Source organism: Nicotiana tomentosiformis, chromosome 8, assembly GCF_000390325.3.
Source record: "Nicotiana tomentosiformis chromosome 8, ASM39032v3, whole genome shotgun sequence".
Taxonomy (NCBI): Eukaryota; Viridiplantae; Streptophyta; class Magnoliopsida; order Solanales; family Solanaceae; genus Nicotiana; species Nicotiana tomentosiformis.
The window spans coordinates 37,237,395-37,258,667 of NC_090819.1; the positions used below are offsets into that span (position 1 = coordinate 37,237,395).

Sequence of the window (21,273 nt, forward strand, 5' to 3'; positions counted from 1 at the left end):
TCAAGCTCCGAAGCTTCTTCAATAGAGTTACTCAGATGTGCAACCAACAAACAATCACGATTTCAAAAAACTTCAACTCCAGAGTTGGACACCTATCAATATAATCGAGATTCAAAGCAACAAAGTGAATCGAACAGCAATGTCAGAGGAATTTGGGGTGCGAAATCGTCCATGATAAAAGAGAAGAAAGATGATACGAAAAAAAAAATAGCCATAGAAATGGCCTTTATTGTTGGGCTAACGGATGAATTTCCTCTTTTTGAAATTATATATAAAGTGGGCCAAACCAGGTAAATATGGGCCCAATTTGGATAGAATGTTCGACCAACTACTAGTGATTATAAATTTTTCTATTTTTGTTGGCACCCTAAGACTCAAAGATTAGACAGTTACCAAGACCATTTGGAGGGGGGGTTCGGAGGAGAGGCGGATCTAAGTTTTAAATCTTATGGGTTTAACTTTCAAAGTTTTTAATATTAAATCCATTATAATTTTAAAGTTATAGGTTCACATCTACTATTTTTGCAATATAATTTTAATGAATTTTTACATATAATTTTTTACTCTGCATCGAAAGTTATGGGTTCAATTGAACTCGTTGGTTCGACAGTAGATTCGACTCTGGTTGGGAGGGGACATAACTTGACTTTTAGTGTGTTGCCTGGGTTGAATTCCTGTTCCAGTATTTGCTCAACACTTGGTGCTCCTGTCTTTTTTTAAATTTTGGGTCCGCCTTTTACATAGCAGCTATGCATTGATATGTAAGTTCGATTTCTCAAAAATTTCAGTCTAAAACTTTGTTCACACGTCCAACAATGACACACCAAGATTAACTGTGTACAACCTTGCAAGTAGATTTATCATTCACAACAGACACTCTATATAAAGGCTATAAGGTCTCGCTAAATTAAATCAGCAAACTCGTGTAAGAAAATCTCACACTGCTAACAAATGGGTCTCAAAGGCAAGTTGATCTCTCAAATGGAGATGAAGTGTGCTGGAGATTTGCTTCATGAACACTTCAAATCAAATCCACACCAAACCTCCACCATGTCTCCTGATAAGATAACAAATTTCACGTTACATGAGGGTCAGTTGGGTAATACTGGTTCTGTTGTCAGCTGGAAGTATGTTCTCGGTAAGCCTCTATTTCCTTTCGAATTTTAATTTGCTTTGGTAGAAGTGATCGATTTCTCAGCTTTCTCTCTTCTTTTTATTTTGTAATATTGTAGGGTGTGTTTGGTACCAAAAAAAATATTGTTCTTGGAAAATATTTTCTTTGAAAAATAAGTGATTTCTTATTATTTTGTTCAGTGTTTGATTAAGTAGGAGAGAATAGTTTTTAAAAATATATAATTTAGGCAAACATTTTATGAGACGAAATAGGAGAAGGGTGGTAGGTCGGGTCTAGGGGACGGAGTAGCTGTTGCAAGGGGGTGGCGGGGGAAGGGGGTGTTAAGGGGGAGGGGGAGGTTGTGGGGTTAGGGGTAGGGGCACAGGGTAGGGGTGCGGGTAGAGGTGGGAAAGGTTGCGAAAGAGTTTTGAAAAATATTCTCTCATTTTGGTCGGAAATTCATTTTTATCCAATTGAAAAAAATGTATTCATGCAAAAAATATTTTTCAAAATATTTAAACCAAGTAAACATGAAAACATTTAATTTTTCGTCATACCAAACACATCGGTAATGTATTGCAATTTTCCGTGCAAATAAAGCGTAAAAGCAAAAAGGAGCAAATAAGATATGGTGTTATGAAAAGTCAGCTTTACATTACGCGCGTTCTAAAAGTTCAATTTCATTATATAGAGCACCTCGGAGTAGAAAAGTCAAAGTACCTAATTTTTATATAAATTTCAGTAAATATAAGTCTTTGAAATTAAATTATGTGAAATGTACAAACGACAATATAGTTAATAATTCAAATAATTTATATTTGAGAAATCATTGTGAAACAAAATAAAATTTATTTGACTTCTCAAATAGTAATAGTGTCACATAAAAGGACAGATTGATTAACTATTTTAAGATAAATAGTAAAAGATGGATTTTCTAGGTAAAATTCTTGCAGTATATTTGTTCAGAATATCGCTAAATTGCTAAAGAGGAAACGGCATGTTAGAAATAAGCATTTTTTAAATGAAATTATATATCAGTGGGTGTTCTGTAACGTTAACTTATGCGTTGTCCAAGATTTAAGATATTCTGAAAATATTTGTTCTGCATTTCCCATGTTTATTTAAAGTGTATCATGTATGACATGAGCTTAATGTTTTGTTTTTTCTCACTATGTTCGTTTTGACAACAGGAGGAAAAGAGAGGCATGCGAAGCAGGCCCTACACATAGATGATGCAAAAAAATCAATCACCTTCAATTTTCTTGAAGGTTATATGAATGAATTATACAAGTCCATGACAGCTACTTTGACTGCAGAGGGAAACTGGATGACTTGGACCCTTGTATATGAGAAGTTGAATGAAAACATACCAGAGCCCCTTGATCTTTTGGAACTTGCTATTTGCCTCCTCAAAGACCTTGAGCCTCACCATGTCGGGAAATAGATATTTGTTCCCGTTCCCATCAGTATGATGAAGTATTATGGCCATTCTAAATGCTTATGAATAAATAAAACTATTTGTTGTGATATATATTCCATATGAGTTCTATGTTAGCGTTTCCAATGGTAATAACATTATATTAATTAATATGATGTACTTTTGGATCTACTATCTGTAATAATCCAATCTCTCGTTTGGTACTGTTATGTGCCATTACATATTTTAAGACTTTTCGTAGGTTCATATGATATTTGGATTTACATGTATGGTTGGTTTGGAACCGGACGAGCTCGAGGGTCTTTCGGCACCATTACATGTAATTTGGAAGTTATAGAGTTCCTTATATCGACCCTAACAACTTTGATTTGAATAGTTGCATTCGCTTCATCATTCGAGACATTTGAATAGGTCAGTATAGTATTATTGGAATTGCTTGGAGGAGTCCCGGGAGTCTTGGTGAGTTTCGGTGGTTGAACAAAATCTGAAGTTGCAAATTTTTCTACTATCATGTGCTTTTATTTTGATCGATTGGGTAGCGTCACGATCGCGAAGGCTTGTGTGAGCTAGTCATGGTGATCGCGTCTAACGAATCAACCGGTCATTTTGTGTAACTAACGCCCCGTTTTCTTTTTTGATGCTTCACACATGTGTGTGTTTATGGTTTTATGACTTACGGGGTTGATTGGTTTCGTTCCGGGAAGAATTCAGGTTGATTTAGACCCTTTGGTTCTTGACTTAGATGCTTAAGTTAGAAATGTTGATCAAACTTTGACTTGTCGAAACAATCTGCCTAGAAACACTGCTTGTAGAACTCTAATGTCAATCCCTGAATCGATCAATCACATAGAAATCATGCTTATAGGTCTTACGCCATTCAACACACTCTGACTTCAAATCTGTCTGTTTACAACTGCTTACTTAGCAATTTAAGATCGCTCTTAGCATGAACTTATAATTGTTTGCGTGCATTTATGTCTATGTGAGGAGGCCAATTTGAGCCCTTAACTGTTAACTATGTGCAGTCTTACTTGTTTTGATTGTGCGCCTAGTTTTATCATTTTGAGAATCATAAGTAAAGTCTAGAACTACCAAAGTAGTAGGTCCAAAACCTCATAGACCATAGGCATGGGACGGGTAAAGCATGCATAGGACGCAGTTTAGAATTGAACTAGAACGCCTTTAGGTAAACAACTTTACGATAGTAATTGGGTAGCAGGAGATGATAGTATGTGCCCGCTAAATAATATGAGCAACCCTTACCTCTAAGGGAGTTGCGAAGTATTATTTATGTTGCACGGAGTGATCCTTTAGGCTAAAAAACTTAGGACTCCCTGTTACATTTCGCGTTTTCGTACGTTAATTTTCTTCGTAAGTTAATCGACGTAGACTCGGGAATGAGATTATTTTTGAGTTTATTAGTATTTATACTATTTATAACAGGTGATAAGTAAGTGTCGTGAAGGTTAGAGGGCAAACAAATCAAAGAAAATGAGTTTCGTTGAAGGTTGTCAATTTGGGATAAAATACAGTCCAAGCTATAATACCCGGTATTTATGGACTAGTGTCATACAAGGTATCACATGACCATGATAGTAAGGTATATAAAGTGTGTTAAAAGTAATTAGTATTTTAAGTAATTTGAGATAATTCTTAATTATGTGGGTAATTAGTTAATTATTGATTTAGTGGGAGATTAACAAGCTAATTAGGAAATTGTGGATAAGCTTAATACCTCCCAACGTGGCAGCAAGTAGGGGTTCTTAATCAAGCCTAATATTGACTAGGTAAGTTTTGGGGCTAGGTGGCATATTTAGGAAATTCTTTGGTTAAGTAATCCTTATCAAGTGGGGCCCACAACCACTATGATAAGAGACCTCCCTAATTCATTAAACGAAGATGGATATATCTACAAAGTAACAGATGAAAGTTTCAACAAAATTCATACAAAACTACAATGCTATAGCAGCGTGAGTTACAAATTCTAAGGGAGTTCGGTATAATCTTTCTCAAAATTATCATACGAATTTTTCCCTACTTCGATCTTGCCGTTACGTGTTTTGTCGTGATTGACATGTGTTAGAGGGATTGTCAAGAGAATCGGCTCAGGTATGTTAAGGCTATCCCTTCTTTCATTTTGGCATGATCCATAAGATACAACGAAACGAGAAAACGCGCAACTTTCATAAATGACTCTATTCATAGAATTACTAAGGGTGCCTATGTTATTGATTCCCCATGTGTCCTATTATTATATCGTCTGTTCATGGGTCTCAGAAAATACGTAAGTTGATAAAGTTTATCCGAAGGTATATTGATCTTATGACATTCCGAGAAATCTTATTAACTTACTTCTTATGCATTTCATTCATTTATACATGTACATGGATCCATGACTAGATGGCATTATATACGCGTATATTATATGTATATGGGATATGGAAAAAGGTTACGGTGTTATATATGCACCACCAACTGATTAGTTGGTATACATTGATAATTTCGCCTAATGAGGCCAAGATGATATGATGGGATGCCCTTAGAGGTTTGATGACGTTATGTACACATACCTAGGCATGATATGATATTTATACGTACATGCATGACATTATATATGTTTCAGGTTTCACAGAGCTATTTAGACTTACAGGTGGATTCCTTTACTCTATGGTTCTTTTATGTCTTGTATGTACTTATTTTCATGCTTTACATACTCGGTACATTATTCGTAATAACGCCCCTATTTCCTAGGGCCTATGTTTGATGCCCGCAGGTGCAGGTAGATAGGCTGACGGTCCCCTTTCTTAGGATCCTTGTCCAGCGAGAGTTGGTATATTTAATTTGATCCGGAGCTGCTTTTGGGTTTTGGTACGATATGTTTGTATACATATATGGGTATGACGGGGCCCAGTCTCGTCCTTTATACAGTTGTACACTCTATTAGAGGTCTATAGACAGTCATGTATAGTTGGATAGTATGTGGCCTTGTCGGCTTCTAGTTTTGGATATACAGTTGTCTATAGCAACCTTGTCGGCTCGCCCTACCGTATTCCGCATGTATATGTATATATGTCTTTTGGACATGTTTTTCTCACTTATGTTATTCACGTGATTCAGCAGTTTATTGACTAATGTTATTCATGACCTACCCTTAATTCATGTTTATATCTTATACGCATGCTTAGGGGTGTTCGACAGGTAGGACTCGGGCACTCGTCATGGCCCATCGGTTTGGGTCGTGACACTCAGCCCATTTCTATTCCACCATAGTCATTGTTTGTATGCTTGTTTGAACATAGATTAAAATAGGCCATATCTTGTAATCTTCAAGATTGTATCATTTATTAATGTATAACCCGCTTGCTTTCCTATGTATAATTCGTCTTCCTTAACTTATATGATCACATAGGATAGTTATAATCCAGTAATCCCACATAGCATAAAATTCGGTCGGGACTCACAGTTGTAGACCTCGAAGAGTGCCTAACCCCTTCTCTTTGAGGTAATTTGAGCCCTTACCCGATCTTTGATGGTGTAGACTAATAATTAACATAGTTATGTGCAAATAAGTGCCCTAACGCACCTCAAAATCGTTAGGTGGTGACTCTTTTCTTTTAATACCCTTTAAAAGAGTTGTCATGTGTTGAAACCCGCTTTTGCGAGAAAACGGGGCGCGACAACATGGCGACTCTGCTGGGGATATACTTAGGTTCTTACCAAAACGGTGTTTTTTGCTTATGTGGGATTTCTAAATTATTGAGTTGCTTTGTTTTATCTCTTTCATGTACCTCCCTTCTCCCGTCCCTCTGCTTGTTTACTTTCAAATTATGTACCTCCTTTTTCCTTTCCATTTTCCTTTATTCGCTTAAATATCTGATTATGTTAGAGGATTATGCTAACTACCTTTCTTTTCCTTTCTCTTTCTCTTTTTTATCTATTTATTTGCTTTGTTAAATTTTGTTCTTATGCGCTTTTTTACCATGCAAAATATCTGGCAACATGTTATTATTTTCGGATAACGCATGCTTTCAACATCATACTCCACTCGTGCCTATTATTAACATAGCAGCGCTTGATGAGTGTCCGCGCTTTTCTAAAAATACCCTTTTTAAAATGAAAAGGCTTATTAGCAGTAGACTAGCCGATCAACGGTGCAGTCGACGGTCCCCTGCCTTTTCCTCTCAAGTCATCCACTTGAGAGTATCCTTCTAGACCCTCTTAGAAACCGCACTCTGATTTAAAATGTACATGCATCATGTTAAACCTAGTACATATTGAAACGTCATTGACACATTAATATGCTTATATAAACCTTGTCCAAAGTCAAATGGATTTCCACAATCCCAAAGGACACAATCATATTATGTGCATTACTTGGAGAAAACGTGCCAACATGTTGACCGTTATTGAGTAAATAGTCGAATTTGGAGAGAAAAGGGCTAACTTTTATTTGTTTGCAGAAAATGAAGTACGAAATTCCCAAGTTTGGAATGGTCCAGAATATCCCACCCCTGCTGATTGATTAGTGGAATGACCTTGCGCCATATGATAGAAACCACGTAAGAAGAGTGTTGGGTAATTTGGCGTCTTTGCTAAACATTCGATCGAACAGAGAATTAATTGAGGTAGCCACTATGTTCTGAGATGAAAAGAGAGATGTCTTCCGATTTGGCAATATAGAAATGACTCCTCTTGTAGAAGAGATAGGGGGTTTCGCCAAACTGCCATGGGATAGTCGGGGTCTATTGGTACCAGAAAATCGCACTCCACGCGGTTTTCTGAAAATGCTAGGGTTCAAGAAGAATGATGAGTTAGGTTCCTTGAAGAAATCCTACATTCCTTTTGAGTTCCTCTATGAGCAGTATGGACACAACAAGTCATATCGCTTGCATCATGAGGAGTTGTCTATTACCTATTTGGGATGGGTTCACCGCTGAGTTTATGTCTTCATAGTCTGCTTCTTGGGTTTTCTAATTTTTCCAATGCCATGAGGAAAATTCACACTCGCTTGGCCATGGTCGGCAGGACTGTGATGGAAGGTATTGAGGGGCAGAAATACACCGTCATCCCTATGATACTAACTGAGATGTATCAGGCCTTGGATAGGTGTAAACATGGGTTTGGACATTTCGAGGGTTGCAATCTTCTACTACAAGTTCGGCTGCTAGAGCATTTCTAGAGGGAAAATTACCGCCAGGAGCTCTTGCGTAGACCACTGAATGACTACATCGCCAGTCATCATCCAAATAAGATGATATTTTTTATAGACATGTTTGCAAAGCCTGGGAATGCTGAAGGTTGGGTACGTTTCTTCAGTAATTTGACTGACGAACAATTGCATTAGATGTTCGAGTGATTTCCTAGTAGAGAGTTCATCATCTGGTCCAAAGGGACCACTCATTTGGTATTGATTGGGTTGCGAGGCATTTACCCTTATGCTCTTATAACAGTAATGAGGCAGGCTGGGAGGAAGAAGGTCATACCTCGGGTTTCCAATATGGTTAGTATAAAGCAGACTTCAAAGGAGATGTTATTCCATTCAAATTTGAGGCCCAGCACATGTGGAACCAAAAACAAATTATTGATGGAGAGACTATTGAACCAGAAAGGTACCATGCCAGTTTTATGAATTACTACCTCTCATGGTTGGAGGATGACATAACCGGGTATGTCAAACCGGGGGTCAATCTATAAGACAGAATCATAGATGAGATGGTTGAGGCTCAGGTGAAATAGAAGAGGCTATAGAAAAGAGTGTTTGAATCTGAGGCGAAGCATCTGGAACAACATAAGATGGATATGGAGGCGATCAAAGAATGGAAGGAGATTGCGAACAAGTCGACAGGGAGGTTGGAGCACCTAGAGCAAGGGTTGATGGATCTGGAGGGGAAGATGAGAAAGAGGCTTTGGGATTGCCAAGGTATGGGCTACGATGAAGGGGGAAAGCTGGTGATGACTTACTTGCTGCTCGACATCCGTGACCTGGGAAGTGTGATTGATGGAGTCAAAAGGGTAAAGCATGGAGAAGGTCCTTCTGGGACCAAATAGATTAGGAGACAATGTTCTTTATTCCTTTCTAGTTAGATTTCGTTAGATTTCGCTGTAATAAGGCTTCATACCATTAGTGACTTCATATTATTATTTCGATTTAGTAAAGATTGGTTTGATTTATTTTCGCATTAATGGAATGAAGCAATGTTGGCATAAATTTTCTCCAAGTCTATGTGTCGCTTAGGCCTACCTCGGGCACAATGAGGTCCCCAAATTAGGACGCAAATTATTGCATGACCTTATGTGTTACCTGCTTAAATATTGCAAATGCTCTTTTGTTTAGTCTCACTGACTTGGTTACCTTTTATTTTTATTTCTTTTGATTATTACCATTCCCAAAGGTTGTTTCATGCATTTTGGCATCGTTAACATACCACACCAGATCCAGAGGTCCTCCACCTCCTCCTCCACCTAGCGACCCAAAAGAAAAGGCAAAGGCAAAGTAAAGATGGACGATTTGAGTGGTAATTGAAAGGACAATGCTACTTACTATAACAGAGAATGTGGAAACTTTAGATGGAAGGCGAACGCCATGACAAAATGAGTTGGTTATGGGATTGGAGCAGAAAATCTTGGAGCTACAAGGTAAGCTTGAACATGTCCGAAATATCGCAAACCTCTCCCTTACCTTGAATGTCCCTGACATCAACCATCACAACACCACCACCCAGAATCAAAAACCACCCCAAAACACACAAACCCAAAATCTACCATCCTTAGTTCCACAAAACCCTCCCGCAACACATCAATACCACAACCCTACACCCCCTCAAAACAATAACCCTCCACCACTACAAACCCCTCAGTAACACCATCATCACACGAACTAGTACCAACAAACAACTACCTATCATAACTCGTAGAACATGCCGCAACCTACCCCCAATGCACCTCAGACCTTAATCAATGATCACCCATACACTCAGGTTCCGGGAACGCACAAAGGCAACCCGATATACGTGGAAACCCTACCACACACCTCATAACAAGCATTATACATACCCGAACCAACCGAGAAGGACCTGATTATCCGGAATATGACTGAAGAGCTAAAGAAACTGACAGGAAGAGTCTAGAGTATTGAGGGTGGAAAAGGTCTTGAAAGTTTAAATTAGGAAGATCAGTGTATCCAGCCAGACGTGGAACTACCGGAGGGTTACAAACCTCCTAAATTTGAGATGTTCGATGGCACCGGTGATCCTAAGGTGCATTTAAGAACTTACTGCTATAAGCTTGTATGCGTGGGCAAGAATGAACAAATCTGCATGAAGCTATTCATGCGAAGTCTCACCAGGGATGCTTTTATCCTGGTACATTAGTCAGAATCCAAAGAAGTGGGCAAACTGGGTAAGTATGGCATCCGATTTCATGAATAGATTCAAGTTTAACACAGAAAATGCGCTAGATGTTTTCTATATCCAGAACCTCAAGAAGAAGCCAATAGAAACCTTCCGTGAGTATTTTACTCGCTGGAGATTAGAGGCCGCCAAAGTGAGGCCGCCACTAGAAGACGAACAAATGAACAAATTCTTTGTCAAAGCTTAGGATCTATAGTACTATGAAAGATTAATAGTTATAGAGAATCACAAGTCCTCCGACATCATCAAGTTGGGAGAAAGAATAGAAGAGGGAATCAAGAGCGGTATGGTGACTGATTTTGAGGCGTTGCAAGCCCCGAATAAAGCCCTACAATCTGGGGGCTTTTTGAAGAAGAAGGAAGTGGGTGTCATGATTGTCACGCCCCAAACTCGGGGAGCGCGACCGGCGCTCAACCGAGTGAACACGGTCATGCAAGCCTGCTAGATACTTTCTACCCAAACTCATTAATGAATAAAGATAATACATATTTTCGTTAATTAGATAATAAAGAGATCATGTATACAATACCAATTCATTACCATTAGTTACTTCATTTTAAAGTCTCTAATTACACACATTTTCATGGTCTGAATTGGAACAAGTAATTCAAATGCAACATAACCTGTTTGACTTCCCCAACACTAATATACAACCCACACTATGTCTACGGAGCCTCTAATAGATACGAAAGAGTAATATGATAGTGCCGGCCATAATGCCCTGGCTATACCTCAAACACAATACACGAGGAATAAAAGATACATGACCCCAAAATGAAGTGGGGCTCACCAAGTCAGGTGGGAAGAGGGTATACCGCTATCACTGATCAATGTCTCCTGCTGTGGAACCACCTGCATCCATTGAAGATGCAACGCCCCCGGCAAAAGGGACGTTAGTACATATGGAATAGTACTAGTATGAATGACAAAACATACTCTCAATAGAACGATTAATAATACAAGCAAGAACAATCATAATATTAGTGGAAGCCTCAAACAACATCAAACCTCGAGTTAGGACCAAGATAGTGTTCAAATAATTTTTCGTATTTTAAGTTGGGAGATCTTTAGTACCAATATGCCACCATTCATAATACCACCGTAATTTTAGCATGAATTCCAATCACGACCCGATCGGCTAGGCCGTCTCATCCTAGACATCAACCACAATCACAATTTCAATTACAATTTCCAGCATAATCACCACTATGTGTGCGGCATGGCGTCCGTTCACGACCCGATCGGCTAGGCTGTCTCACCATAATGATGTGTGGATCGACATCATCCTTTTCTACCAATCATCTTGTTTCATACTTCTTTCACATCTTTTCATTTCATTGGCACTAGTGGCCACAATTATAAAATCATTCTTGTCACGTCGGCCGTATTTAGTATTTCATGCTCACCTTTTTCACTTTCAAACATCGTCATCATCATCAACAACAAGGCGTTTCAAATCAAGGTTTTTAGTACACATGTGAGCAATTAATATTCTTAGGCACATAGAGACTTTTCACAAAATTTGGCATAATAGCCTTCGTTTGAACTTGACTTGAGGTCGAAATATTTTTAATGCACATCCTATACTTTGAACACATTCTCAAATGATAACATAACATGATAAAAGCATTTGGGATACATATTGAACATATATCTTTCAATACAAGCTTATTCGGAATAGCCAATTTTATAATGAATAACTCGGGACTTACATAAATTACATGAATACCGTGGGATTCAATTCTAAGAGAGGAGTTTAGCTAACATACCTTGCTTGAGCTTCCCTTAAATTACCACAACGTCCCAACACTTCTAGCAATTCCAATCAACTAGAGATATAATAAAATTGAACCATAATTAGGGAGAGATTCATGGTTTCAACTCATTTGAGCATTTTATCAAACACTAGATGTGAAAATTGGTTACAAGGTTCTTCCACAAGATTTCTTTCACTTCACAACCCAATCTTTACCCATTTGGGCTCAACAATATTTCCACAAATCTTATTGGTACATGCATGATGCATGTATACATAATAATCTCACACCCAAGAATCATACTCCCAATCACCCTTCTTTTACCCCAAACTCGAAATTGAAGACTAGGGTTAGAACCTTACCTCTTGAGTGAAGATCTTGTGAGATTTCCTTGTTGGATTTCAAAGCTTGGACAAGATCTTGATGAACAAAGCACTTAGCTTCTTCCTCTCTCTAGAACAATCTCACTTATCTCTAAAAATATCATATTTTTACCTTCAAAACGAGCCCCAAAGGCTATTTATCAAAATGGGGTCGGGTTATAAAAATCAAAAAATGGAGCCCCCTCACAGATCTGCGATCACATATGCAACCGAATAATGCTTATGCGGTCCGCAAAATGGCCCGCATATTGGCCCTCAGGAACTGGGAAATACTGCCCCACTCTGCGACGAGTCTGCGGTCCGCAGACCTATTCTGCAATCGCATATTGCGCCGTAGAACTTTGCTTTGAAAAATTTCATGCTGGATCTTCGATGGGTTATGCAGCCCACAAAAAGATTATGCGGCCACATAATGGACCGCATAATGGTCCGAAATATTTGCCCATCAGTATATCAGACACCTCCACAAACATATCAATTGTCACCTCCAAAATACAATTACCCCTACCACCTACCATACCTACAATACCTATCCTGCATATTATCATTCATCTCCTCCCGCCTGCCAAAACCACCCAAAACCTCGACCAAACATCGACTGTAGAACTCCTAGACAATACACCCCTATCGTCGAGCCCATAGCCCAATTATATGAGACACTAAAGGTCGCTGGTTATGTCACTCCCATTCCTGTAGCTGCTATTGAAAATCCTTCTCAGTGGGTCAACCCTAACAAGACTTGTGCCTACCATTCAGGCATGAATGTACATACTATCGAGGAATACCGCATGTTGAAAGATAACATCCAGACACTGATCGACAACAAGGTTATACAAGCAAAGAAGTATGCCTTGAATGTCTGTAATAACCCTCTTCCCGATCACAGGGGTGGGGGAGTGAATGTGATAGAAATTGATGAAGAGTGGGACTAGGAAGGATCCCTCGGGCGTTTTCGATAGGGAGACTCTCCCAAAATATCTTATGTCACCCTCTCGCCGATGGTGGTGTAGACCAAGGCACCGTTTGAGGTCGAGGTAGCTACACCCTTCATTGTGATGGTATCTTCTTTGCCATCCTACAAGTCTAATGATGTTCCATAGGATTATGTAGCGGAGGAAAGTAGAAAAGGAAAAACCAAGATGGAAGAGACGGTGCTGCACAGGGAATGACCAGAACCAACAGGGTTTACACGTCAGAAAATCTTGGGGGAACGAGTAAAGAGACCGCACCGAGACCACATATTGTGGAGATAGGAACTAATGATCTTTGGAGGAAGGTACAGATAAGGGAGTACTCTGTTGTTGACCACCTAAACAAGACTCCTGCCCAAATATCCATCTTGTCATTGTTGCAAAATTCATATGAACACAAGAATCCTTTGATGAAGGAGTTAAGCGAAGCTTAAGTACCTACCGGCATCACTAGTGGAGAGATGGCAAACATAGTAGGACAGGTATTGGAGAGTCACAAGATCACTTTCCATGAAGATGAGCTGCCGCCAGAAGGATTGAGTCATAACAAAGCATTACACATCACTGTGCAATATGAAGATAAGTTTATTTCTAGGATTCTGATTGACGGGGGTTCAAGTCCAAACATATGCTCGCTGACTTCTCTAAAAAGATTAGGTATAGGTCTACATGAAATATAGATGGGAAGCATCAACATGAAAGCATTCAACAAGTCTCAAAGAGATACTATCGGAGAGATTAACCTGAATCTGAAGATGGGCCCAAGGTAGTTTGATGTCGAATTCCAGGTGCGGGACATATCCACTACCTATAACATATTGTTGGGATGACCATGAATACACGTGGTTGGGGCAGTTGCTTCTACTCTACACCAGGCCGTGAAGTTCGAGTGGAACTATCAGGAGGTGATTATCCATGCGGATGGAAGTAACTCTATCTACACCAACCAGACTATGCCATCCATTGAAAATAGAAGGAAGTTGGGAGGAGAGACATTCCATAACATTGATCGGGTAAACACAGTCGAGAAAGGGTGATGGTGGAGCAACAAGGTACTGAGCATACTGATGTTGTTGGGATACAAACCATGCAAGGGTCTTGTCCTAAGCTTTAAGGGATTACAGAACTGATACGGCCACAATATCATGGCACAACCTTTGGTCGCGGATAAGAATACACTGTGCAGGAATATAATGATTGGATACCATCGTGGCGTGACTTCTACTATCCACTGGAACAAACCATATCATCGTTGCACCAGACATTCCGCCAAACTGATGTGATTTGGGGATGTGAGGGAGATGAGGTTTTGGCCCTGCATGAGGAATCTGTTTCAGGACGAGGAAGATATGGACTGCAGTGCAATCTTGGAGGAAGAGGAGGAAGACCTTTCCCTTCAGACAGTCGGAGATGGAGCTATTCTCAGGAACTGGACTGCTGTACCATCCCGGGTTCGCCGAGCACCTGGGTAGCCTGGCAGAACTAGCATGATTTCTTTAAAATATTATTTTTTTGGCATTTAAGAAATTTTATTGTGTTGTTTTGAAATAATTACTCGAAACATCGAGTTGTACTTGTTTGATAATTTTAAGTTTTATTTAATGCATCATTGCTTTTCGTTTATTTATATTATTATCTTTCTAAATTCCTTTTCAGCATGATTATTACCTGTCTTGTTGAATCTATGATTGTGACATGTAATGAGACAACGCAACATGATGAGACTGATTCAAAAGATTGGGAAAATGATGTAATACCTGAGGAAATGTCAATGAAGTGAAATTTTTTAAGAACAAACCAAAGTCCAATTTGGAGGAAACTAAGGCGGTTGACCTAGGGGATTCTGAAACAATAAAAGAAACTCACATTAGCATTCATCTATCACCGTCAGAGAAGTAAGAGTATATCAAGTTTCTAAAGGAATACGAGGATATTATTTCATGGTCCTATGATGACATGACATGATTAAGCATATCCATAGTGGCTTACAAGCTACCTACTAATCCCATGTGTCCACCGATAAAGCAGAAACTTAGAGCCCGTTTGGACATAAGAAGTTTTTCACTTTTTTTCGAAAAATTTACACTTTTTTTTTCGAAATCAATGTTTGGCCATAAAATTTCCAATTTTCACTTGAAGATGAATTTTGGAATTTTTCGAAATTTTGAAAAACTCCAAAAAGTTGTTTTTAAAAATTTTCACTTAGATCTCTCACAAAACTTCAAAAACAATCCAAAATTATATTCATGTCCAAACACAACTCTAATTTTCAAATACCATTTTCACTTGAAAATTATTTTCACGTTTCTTTTGAAATTTTGCAATTCTTATGTCCAAACGCCCACTTAGAAAATTCAAGCGAGACATGAGCTTGAAGATAAAAGAGGAGGTTACCAAGCAAATCAAAGCCAAGGTCCTTCGGGTAGTCGAGTACCCAACCTGGCTAGCAAACATTGTGTTGGTATAAAAGAAGGATGTGAAGGTTTGAGTATGTATCGACAACCAAGATCTGAACTAAGCAAGTCCTAAGGATGATTTTGCACTACCCAATATACATATACCGATCGATAACTGTGCCAAGCATGAACTCCAATCTTTCATGGATTACTTCACAGGATACCACTAGATTTGGATGGACTAAGAGGATGCAGAAATGATAGCCTTCATCATGCCATACGGAATACACTACTACAAGATGATGCCATTTGGTTTGAAGAACGTCGGGGCAACCTACATGAGGGCCATGCCTACTTTCTTCCATGATATGATACACAAGGAAATAGAGGTGTACGTGGATGATGTCATCATCAAGTCTAAGAGGAGTTCGGATCACATATCATACCTAAGAAAGTTTTTCGACCGACTATGAAAGTACAACCTAAACATGAATCCGGCAAAATGTGCTTTCGGAGCCCTTGCTAGAAAGTTTCTAGGTTTCATTGTCAGTTGCTGCGGCATCTAGTTGGACCCGTAAAAAGATCAAAGCTATTTATGACATGCCACCGCCAAAGAACAAGAAAGATGTAATGAGTTTTCTAGGATGCCTCAATTATATCAGCCGCTTTATTGCACAGTCAACGGTAATATCTGAGCCAATCTTCAAAATGCAGAGGAAAGATGCCGCGACAAGTTGGACTGAAGAGTGTCAAAAGGCTTTCGATACAATCAAGGAGTAATTGCCCAAGCAGCCTATATTGGTCCCACCGGAGCCCGAGAGACCTTTACTGCTGTACTTATCCATGTTGAATGGAGCCTTTAGTTACGTCTTGGGGCCATATGTCAAGACCGGAAGGAAGGAGCAAGCAATATACTATCTGAGTAAGAAGTTCACACCTTACGAAGCCGGGTACTCTTTGATGGAACGTACTTGTTGTTCCTTAATATGGATAGCCCAGAAATTGAGACATTACTTCTGCACATACACGACATACCTCATATTAAGGATGGATCTGCTAAAATACATCTTCCAGAAGCCTATGCCTACGGTCAAGTTAGCAAAATGGCAAATACTACTAAGTGAGTTCGACATCATCTATGTGACTCAGAAGGCGGTCAAGGGGAAAGCATTGACCGATCACCTGGAAGAAAACCACGTGGACGGAGAATACGAACCATTGAAGATGTATTTTCCCGACAGGGAAGTGTTGTTTATAAGGGAAGACATTACCGAAGCATATGATGGTTGGAGGATATTTTTCGATGGAGCCGCAAAGTTCAAAGGGGTGGGCATCAGAGTTGTTTTGGTATTAGAAATCGATTAACATTATCCAGCATCTGCCAAGCTTAGGTTCCCGTGCACCAAAAATATGGCAGAAATTGAGGCTTGCATTTTGGGACTCAGATTGGCCATCGATATGAATATTCAGGAGTTGCTGGTAATCGCAGATTCAGATTTGCTAGTACGTCAGGTACTCGGTGAATGGGCCACCAAGAACACCAAGATATTTCCATACCTACACTGTGTACAAGACTTGATCAAGAGGTTCACAAAGATAGAGATCAAACATGTTCCGAAAGTTCAGAACGAGTTCGCGGATGCGCTGGCTACCTTGTCTTCCATGATACAACATCCAGACAAGAACTATATTGATCCCATCCCAATACAAATCCGTAATCAGCTAGCCTATTGTGCTTATGTTGAAGAAGAGTTCGATGGAAATCCATGGTTTCACAATATCAATGAGTATTTAGAAATATGAGAATATCCAGAAAATGCTACGCATACCCAAAAGCGCACTTTTCAGAGATTAGCCAACCACTTTTTCCAAAGAGGAGGAATTCTATATAGAAGAACTCCCGACTTGGGTCTGCTACGATGTGTTGATGCCAATGAGGCATCTATGTTGCTCGAAGAGATACATGCCAGAACCTACGGACCTCACATAAATGGGTTTGTTCTAGCCAAGAAGATATTAAAGGCATGGTGTTTCTGGATGTCTATAGAGACGGACAACATCAAATATGTACAGAAGTGTCATGAATGTCAGATGCATGCTTATATGATACAGGTACCACCCAATGAACTCAATGTAACAAGTTCACCCTGGCCTTTCTCCGCCTTGGGCATGGATGTCATCGTACCGATTGTACCCGCTGCTTCCAACGGAAACAGATTCATTTTGGTGCCCATCGATTTCTTCAAAAAATGGGTCGAAGCCGCTTCCTATAAAGTTGTAACTAAGAAGGTTGTAGCCGACTTTGTCCGGTATCGTATTGTTTGCCGATTCGGAGTACCCGAATCAATCATTACTGATAATGCTGCCAATATCAACAATTATCTAATGAAAGCCATGTGCAAAACATTCAAAATCAAGTACGGTAATTCTATAACATATAGGATACAAATGAATGGATCCGTAGAAGACGCCAACAAGAATATCAAGAAAATACTAAGGAAGATGGTGGACAACTACAAGAAGTGGCACGAGAAGCTATTGTTTGCTTTGCTCGGATAACGCACCATGGTCCGCACGTCAACTGGGGAAACTCCCTATTTACTAGTTTATGGTACTGAAGCTGTCATACCTGTTGAGGTGAAAATTCCTTCCCTGAGAATCATACAGGAGGTTGAGCTCAGCAATGCAGAATGGATACAGATCTAGTACGAGCAACTGGCTCTCATTGACGGTAAAATGATGAATGTTGTGTGTCATGGTCAACTCTACCAGAATAGAATGGAAAGGGCTTTCAACAAGAAGGTTAGACCAAGGCAATTCACACCGGGGCTATTGGTGCTGAAGCGGATCTTCCCGTACCAGGACGAACCAAAAGGAAAATTCTCACCTAACTGGTAAGGTCCTTACATGGTTCACCGAGTACTGACAAGAGGAGCTCTCATACTTGCAGAGATGGACGAGGAGATATAGCCGAAACCTATCTATTCAGATGTCATCAAGAGATTTTAAGTTTGAGAATGTACTTGCACTTTCTTTTTATTTAACATGAACTACACTTCACCTTATTCTGGTTTAAGAGGGGATACGTAGGAAGGCATATGAGTTCAATCACATTATAATAAGATCTTCATTCCCCTCTACGATCAGAAACCAGGGAATGATTTTGAGTTTTTGTCAACCTCATTACGTCAAGTATCCCTAAGAAGATTATCCTTGAATGTATTCATTAAACTGGGGAAGAATTTTGAGGGGGTCCTCAAAATTTCGAGTTAAGAAGGTCGCAATGTCTCAATGCATGTCACGGCCTATGATTCGACCAAATTACTTACCTTTGTGCATTATCTTTTAAAACAATTTCATCATCTATAAAAGATTTATCGCAAATGCATATTTTCAAAACTTCATTGCTGAAACTCACGATTTTTCTTTGGATGATGATGGTAGGATATAATATCGTATTTTAGTCACTTATTTCATTCTAGTTCACTGCACTTTATTCGTGTTTGAGCTTTAATTGATAGTGTTTTGCACTTATTGTGTATTTTATACATGTAGGAGTGATTACGAGTGATGTAGATGTTATGGAATCAATTTGAACTATTTGGAGATTTGAAGTATGAGTAAAATCCTAAGGGATTAAGTCGGGATCATGTCGGGTCGAGGACCAAGTCTGGACGTCAACAATTGAGATTTGATCTGTACTCTGAGAAATCCCCACTGCCGCGGTGCGTGGGGAGCTGCGCTTGTGCAAATTCCTATTATATGTAAGATGTTAGCTCTCTGGATTTTCCCACTAGTGACCCTCATGGTGCGTCACCCCATGCGGCGCGCCTATGTATTCTTTACAGAGTTATTTTCCTATTTCGTCTAGTAGAAGGTGATTTCATCTGGGCCCGACCCTACTTGGTATAAATACATGGAAAAATGTTATGTTCTGGATTTTTGACACATATTCGACCTAAGGAGGCTAAGGAGGAGTTGAAAGAACATGAGCACAAGGATTTCATCATTCCTTCCTCACTCAAGACCCGAGTTTGGATCAAATTTATGTTTTCCTATACTTTAATTTTATTTGTGATGAATTTCTCCATATCTATGGAGTAGTTCTCTTTAGGGTTTGATGTATTTGGTGTATTGGTGCTTGTGTGTGGATTACAACTCTAGTTTTATGTATTGAATCATTTTTGGATGATTTAATTGTTTCATCTATATTCACTTGTTCATGTAATTGAGAGAGGCATAACTTGTGATATATCTTTGAATTATATTGTTGGTTGAGTTCATTAATTCTTCTTAGTAATCGAAAGAGGCTAGTTAAATCATTGATTAAACCTAGTTAGGAGGATAATCAAGAGAGGTTCTCCTAAAGACCAATCCACTACGCATTCTTGCATATCTTCATGTGCTTAAATTGGTTCATCTTGTGAGGTTAAGACTTAATCGAGAGAGGGGTTTTTGCTGAACGTTTGAACTAATATTTGAATGAATTCGAGAGACTCATTTAAATATTAGAAGTGAATTGCCTACAGTTAGATCCCAAATAATTATCTTGCATCGATCCTATCAACCCCTATTTTCTCCCATTGATAACCTTCTTTGCTTGTTCCTTGTTGCGATTGTCATTAGTCAATAACTTTAGATTCTTAGTTAATTGTAGAGTTAGAAATCATAGAAATCTCAATTGTTGATCATCTTGGATAACAATCAAGCTAGAAACTACGAGAATACTATTTAAATCCAATCCCTGTGGATACTATATTATACTATACTATATTTGATTAGCGAGTATAATTTAAGTGTTTGTTTCGAGCTCGTCAAATTTTGGCATTGTTACCGGGGACTGACAATCAATAGTGTTTGAAATAGTTTGTAGTCCTAATTCAGGAATTTTTATTTTTATTTTATTTTATTTTTCTCTTTTTACGTTTGGTGTTCGTTGACTGTGCGCAGGTTACAAGTTTAGAGTGGTGCATGACTTGAGCTTCTGCAAAAGAAGTGCTACCATATGACCCAGAGATAGAAACACAACTGCGACAATTGAGCAGGAAAGAGATATCACTGAGACATCAAAAAAGGTTGGCAATCCTCAACTAAAGAAACTATGGAGGGAAACGGTGATGATAATGTAGATTTGGCTGCAAGAGAGGCAGCCCAACAACGCAAACAAAGCTACACGGGATGTTGAGGATGAAGCTATTAGAGATGCACAGAATATCTATGAAGAAGAGAGATGTATCAGATTTAATCAACATCAACCCTTGTCTGGGAGACCACTGGGAGATTATGCTAGACCGGTATACAATCAAGGATTATCGAGCATTAGACCACCTCCAATTGCAGTAAAAATTTCGAGTTGAAGCAATGGTTGCTTCAGAATTGTTGTGTCTTCAGAGGGAAGCCAAACGAATTTCCAAACACTCATCTAATGAACTTCGAGGGGATTATGAACACCTATCAATACAATGGGGTATCACAAGATGCACTGTACTTAAGGGCATTCCCCTTTTCACTTAAATATGATGCTAAGGAGTGGCTTCGAAGCTTGCCCAGTGGATCGATTAGAACCTGGGAGGAGATGACCAGAAAATTCCTTGATAAATATTTCTCCTCGGCTAAGATGGGCAAGATTAGAATAGAAATCCATAACTTCTGCCAGAAAGAAACTGAAATTGTTTGTAAAGCATATGAGAGGTTTAAGGAGATAGTTATAAAGTGTCAACATAGCGGAATTGAACTCTGGATGCAACTCCAAGATTTTTGGGAAGGATTGACACCGGCCTCGCGTATAACATTGAGCAATGCAGT

At 39.1% G+C, this 21,273-nt stretch overlaps 2 protein-coding genes across 2 annotated transcripts; both read left to right on the top strand.

Moving 5' to 3' along the window:
• The first annotated feature begins 864 nt into the window (after nt 1–864).
• LOC104105589 (kirola-like) lies at nt 865–2,755 on the top strand. Its single transcript, XM_009613937.4, has 2 exons — nt 865–1,138; nt 2,305–2,755. The coding sequence occupies exons 1-2, from the start codon at nt 952–954 to the stop codon at nt 2,556–2,558; spliced, it is 441 nt and encodes a 146-aa protein (XP_009612232.1). The 5' UTR covers nt 865–951; the 3' UTR covers nt 2,559–2,755.
• A 14,123-nt stretch (nt 2,756–16,878) lies between these two features.
• Nucleotides 16,879–17,271, top strand: LOC138897335 (uncharacterized). The gene has a single exon (XM_070183300.1). The coding sequence runs from the start codon at nt 16,879–16,881 to the stop codon at nt 17,269–17,271; it is 393 nt and encodes a 130-aa protein (XP_070039401.1).
• Nucleotides 17,272–21,273: the final 4,002 nt, after the last annotated feature.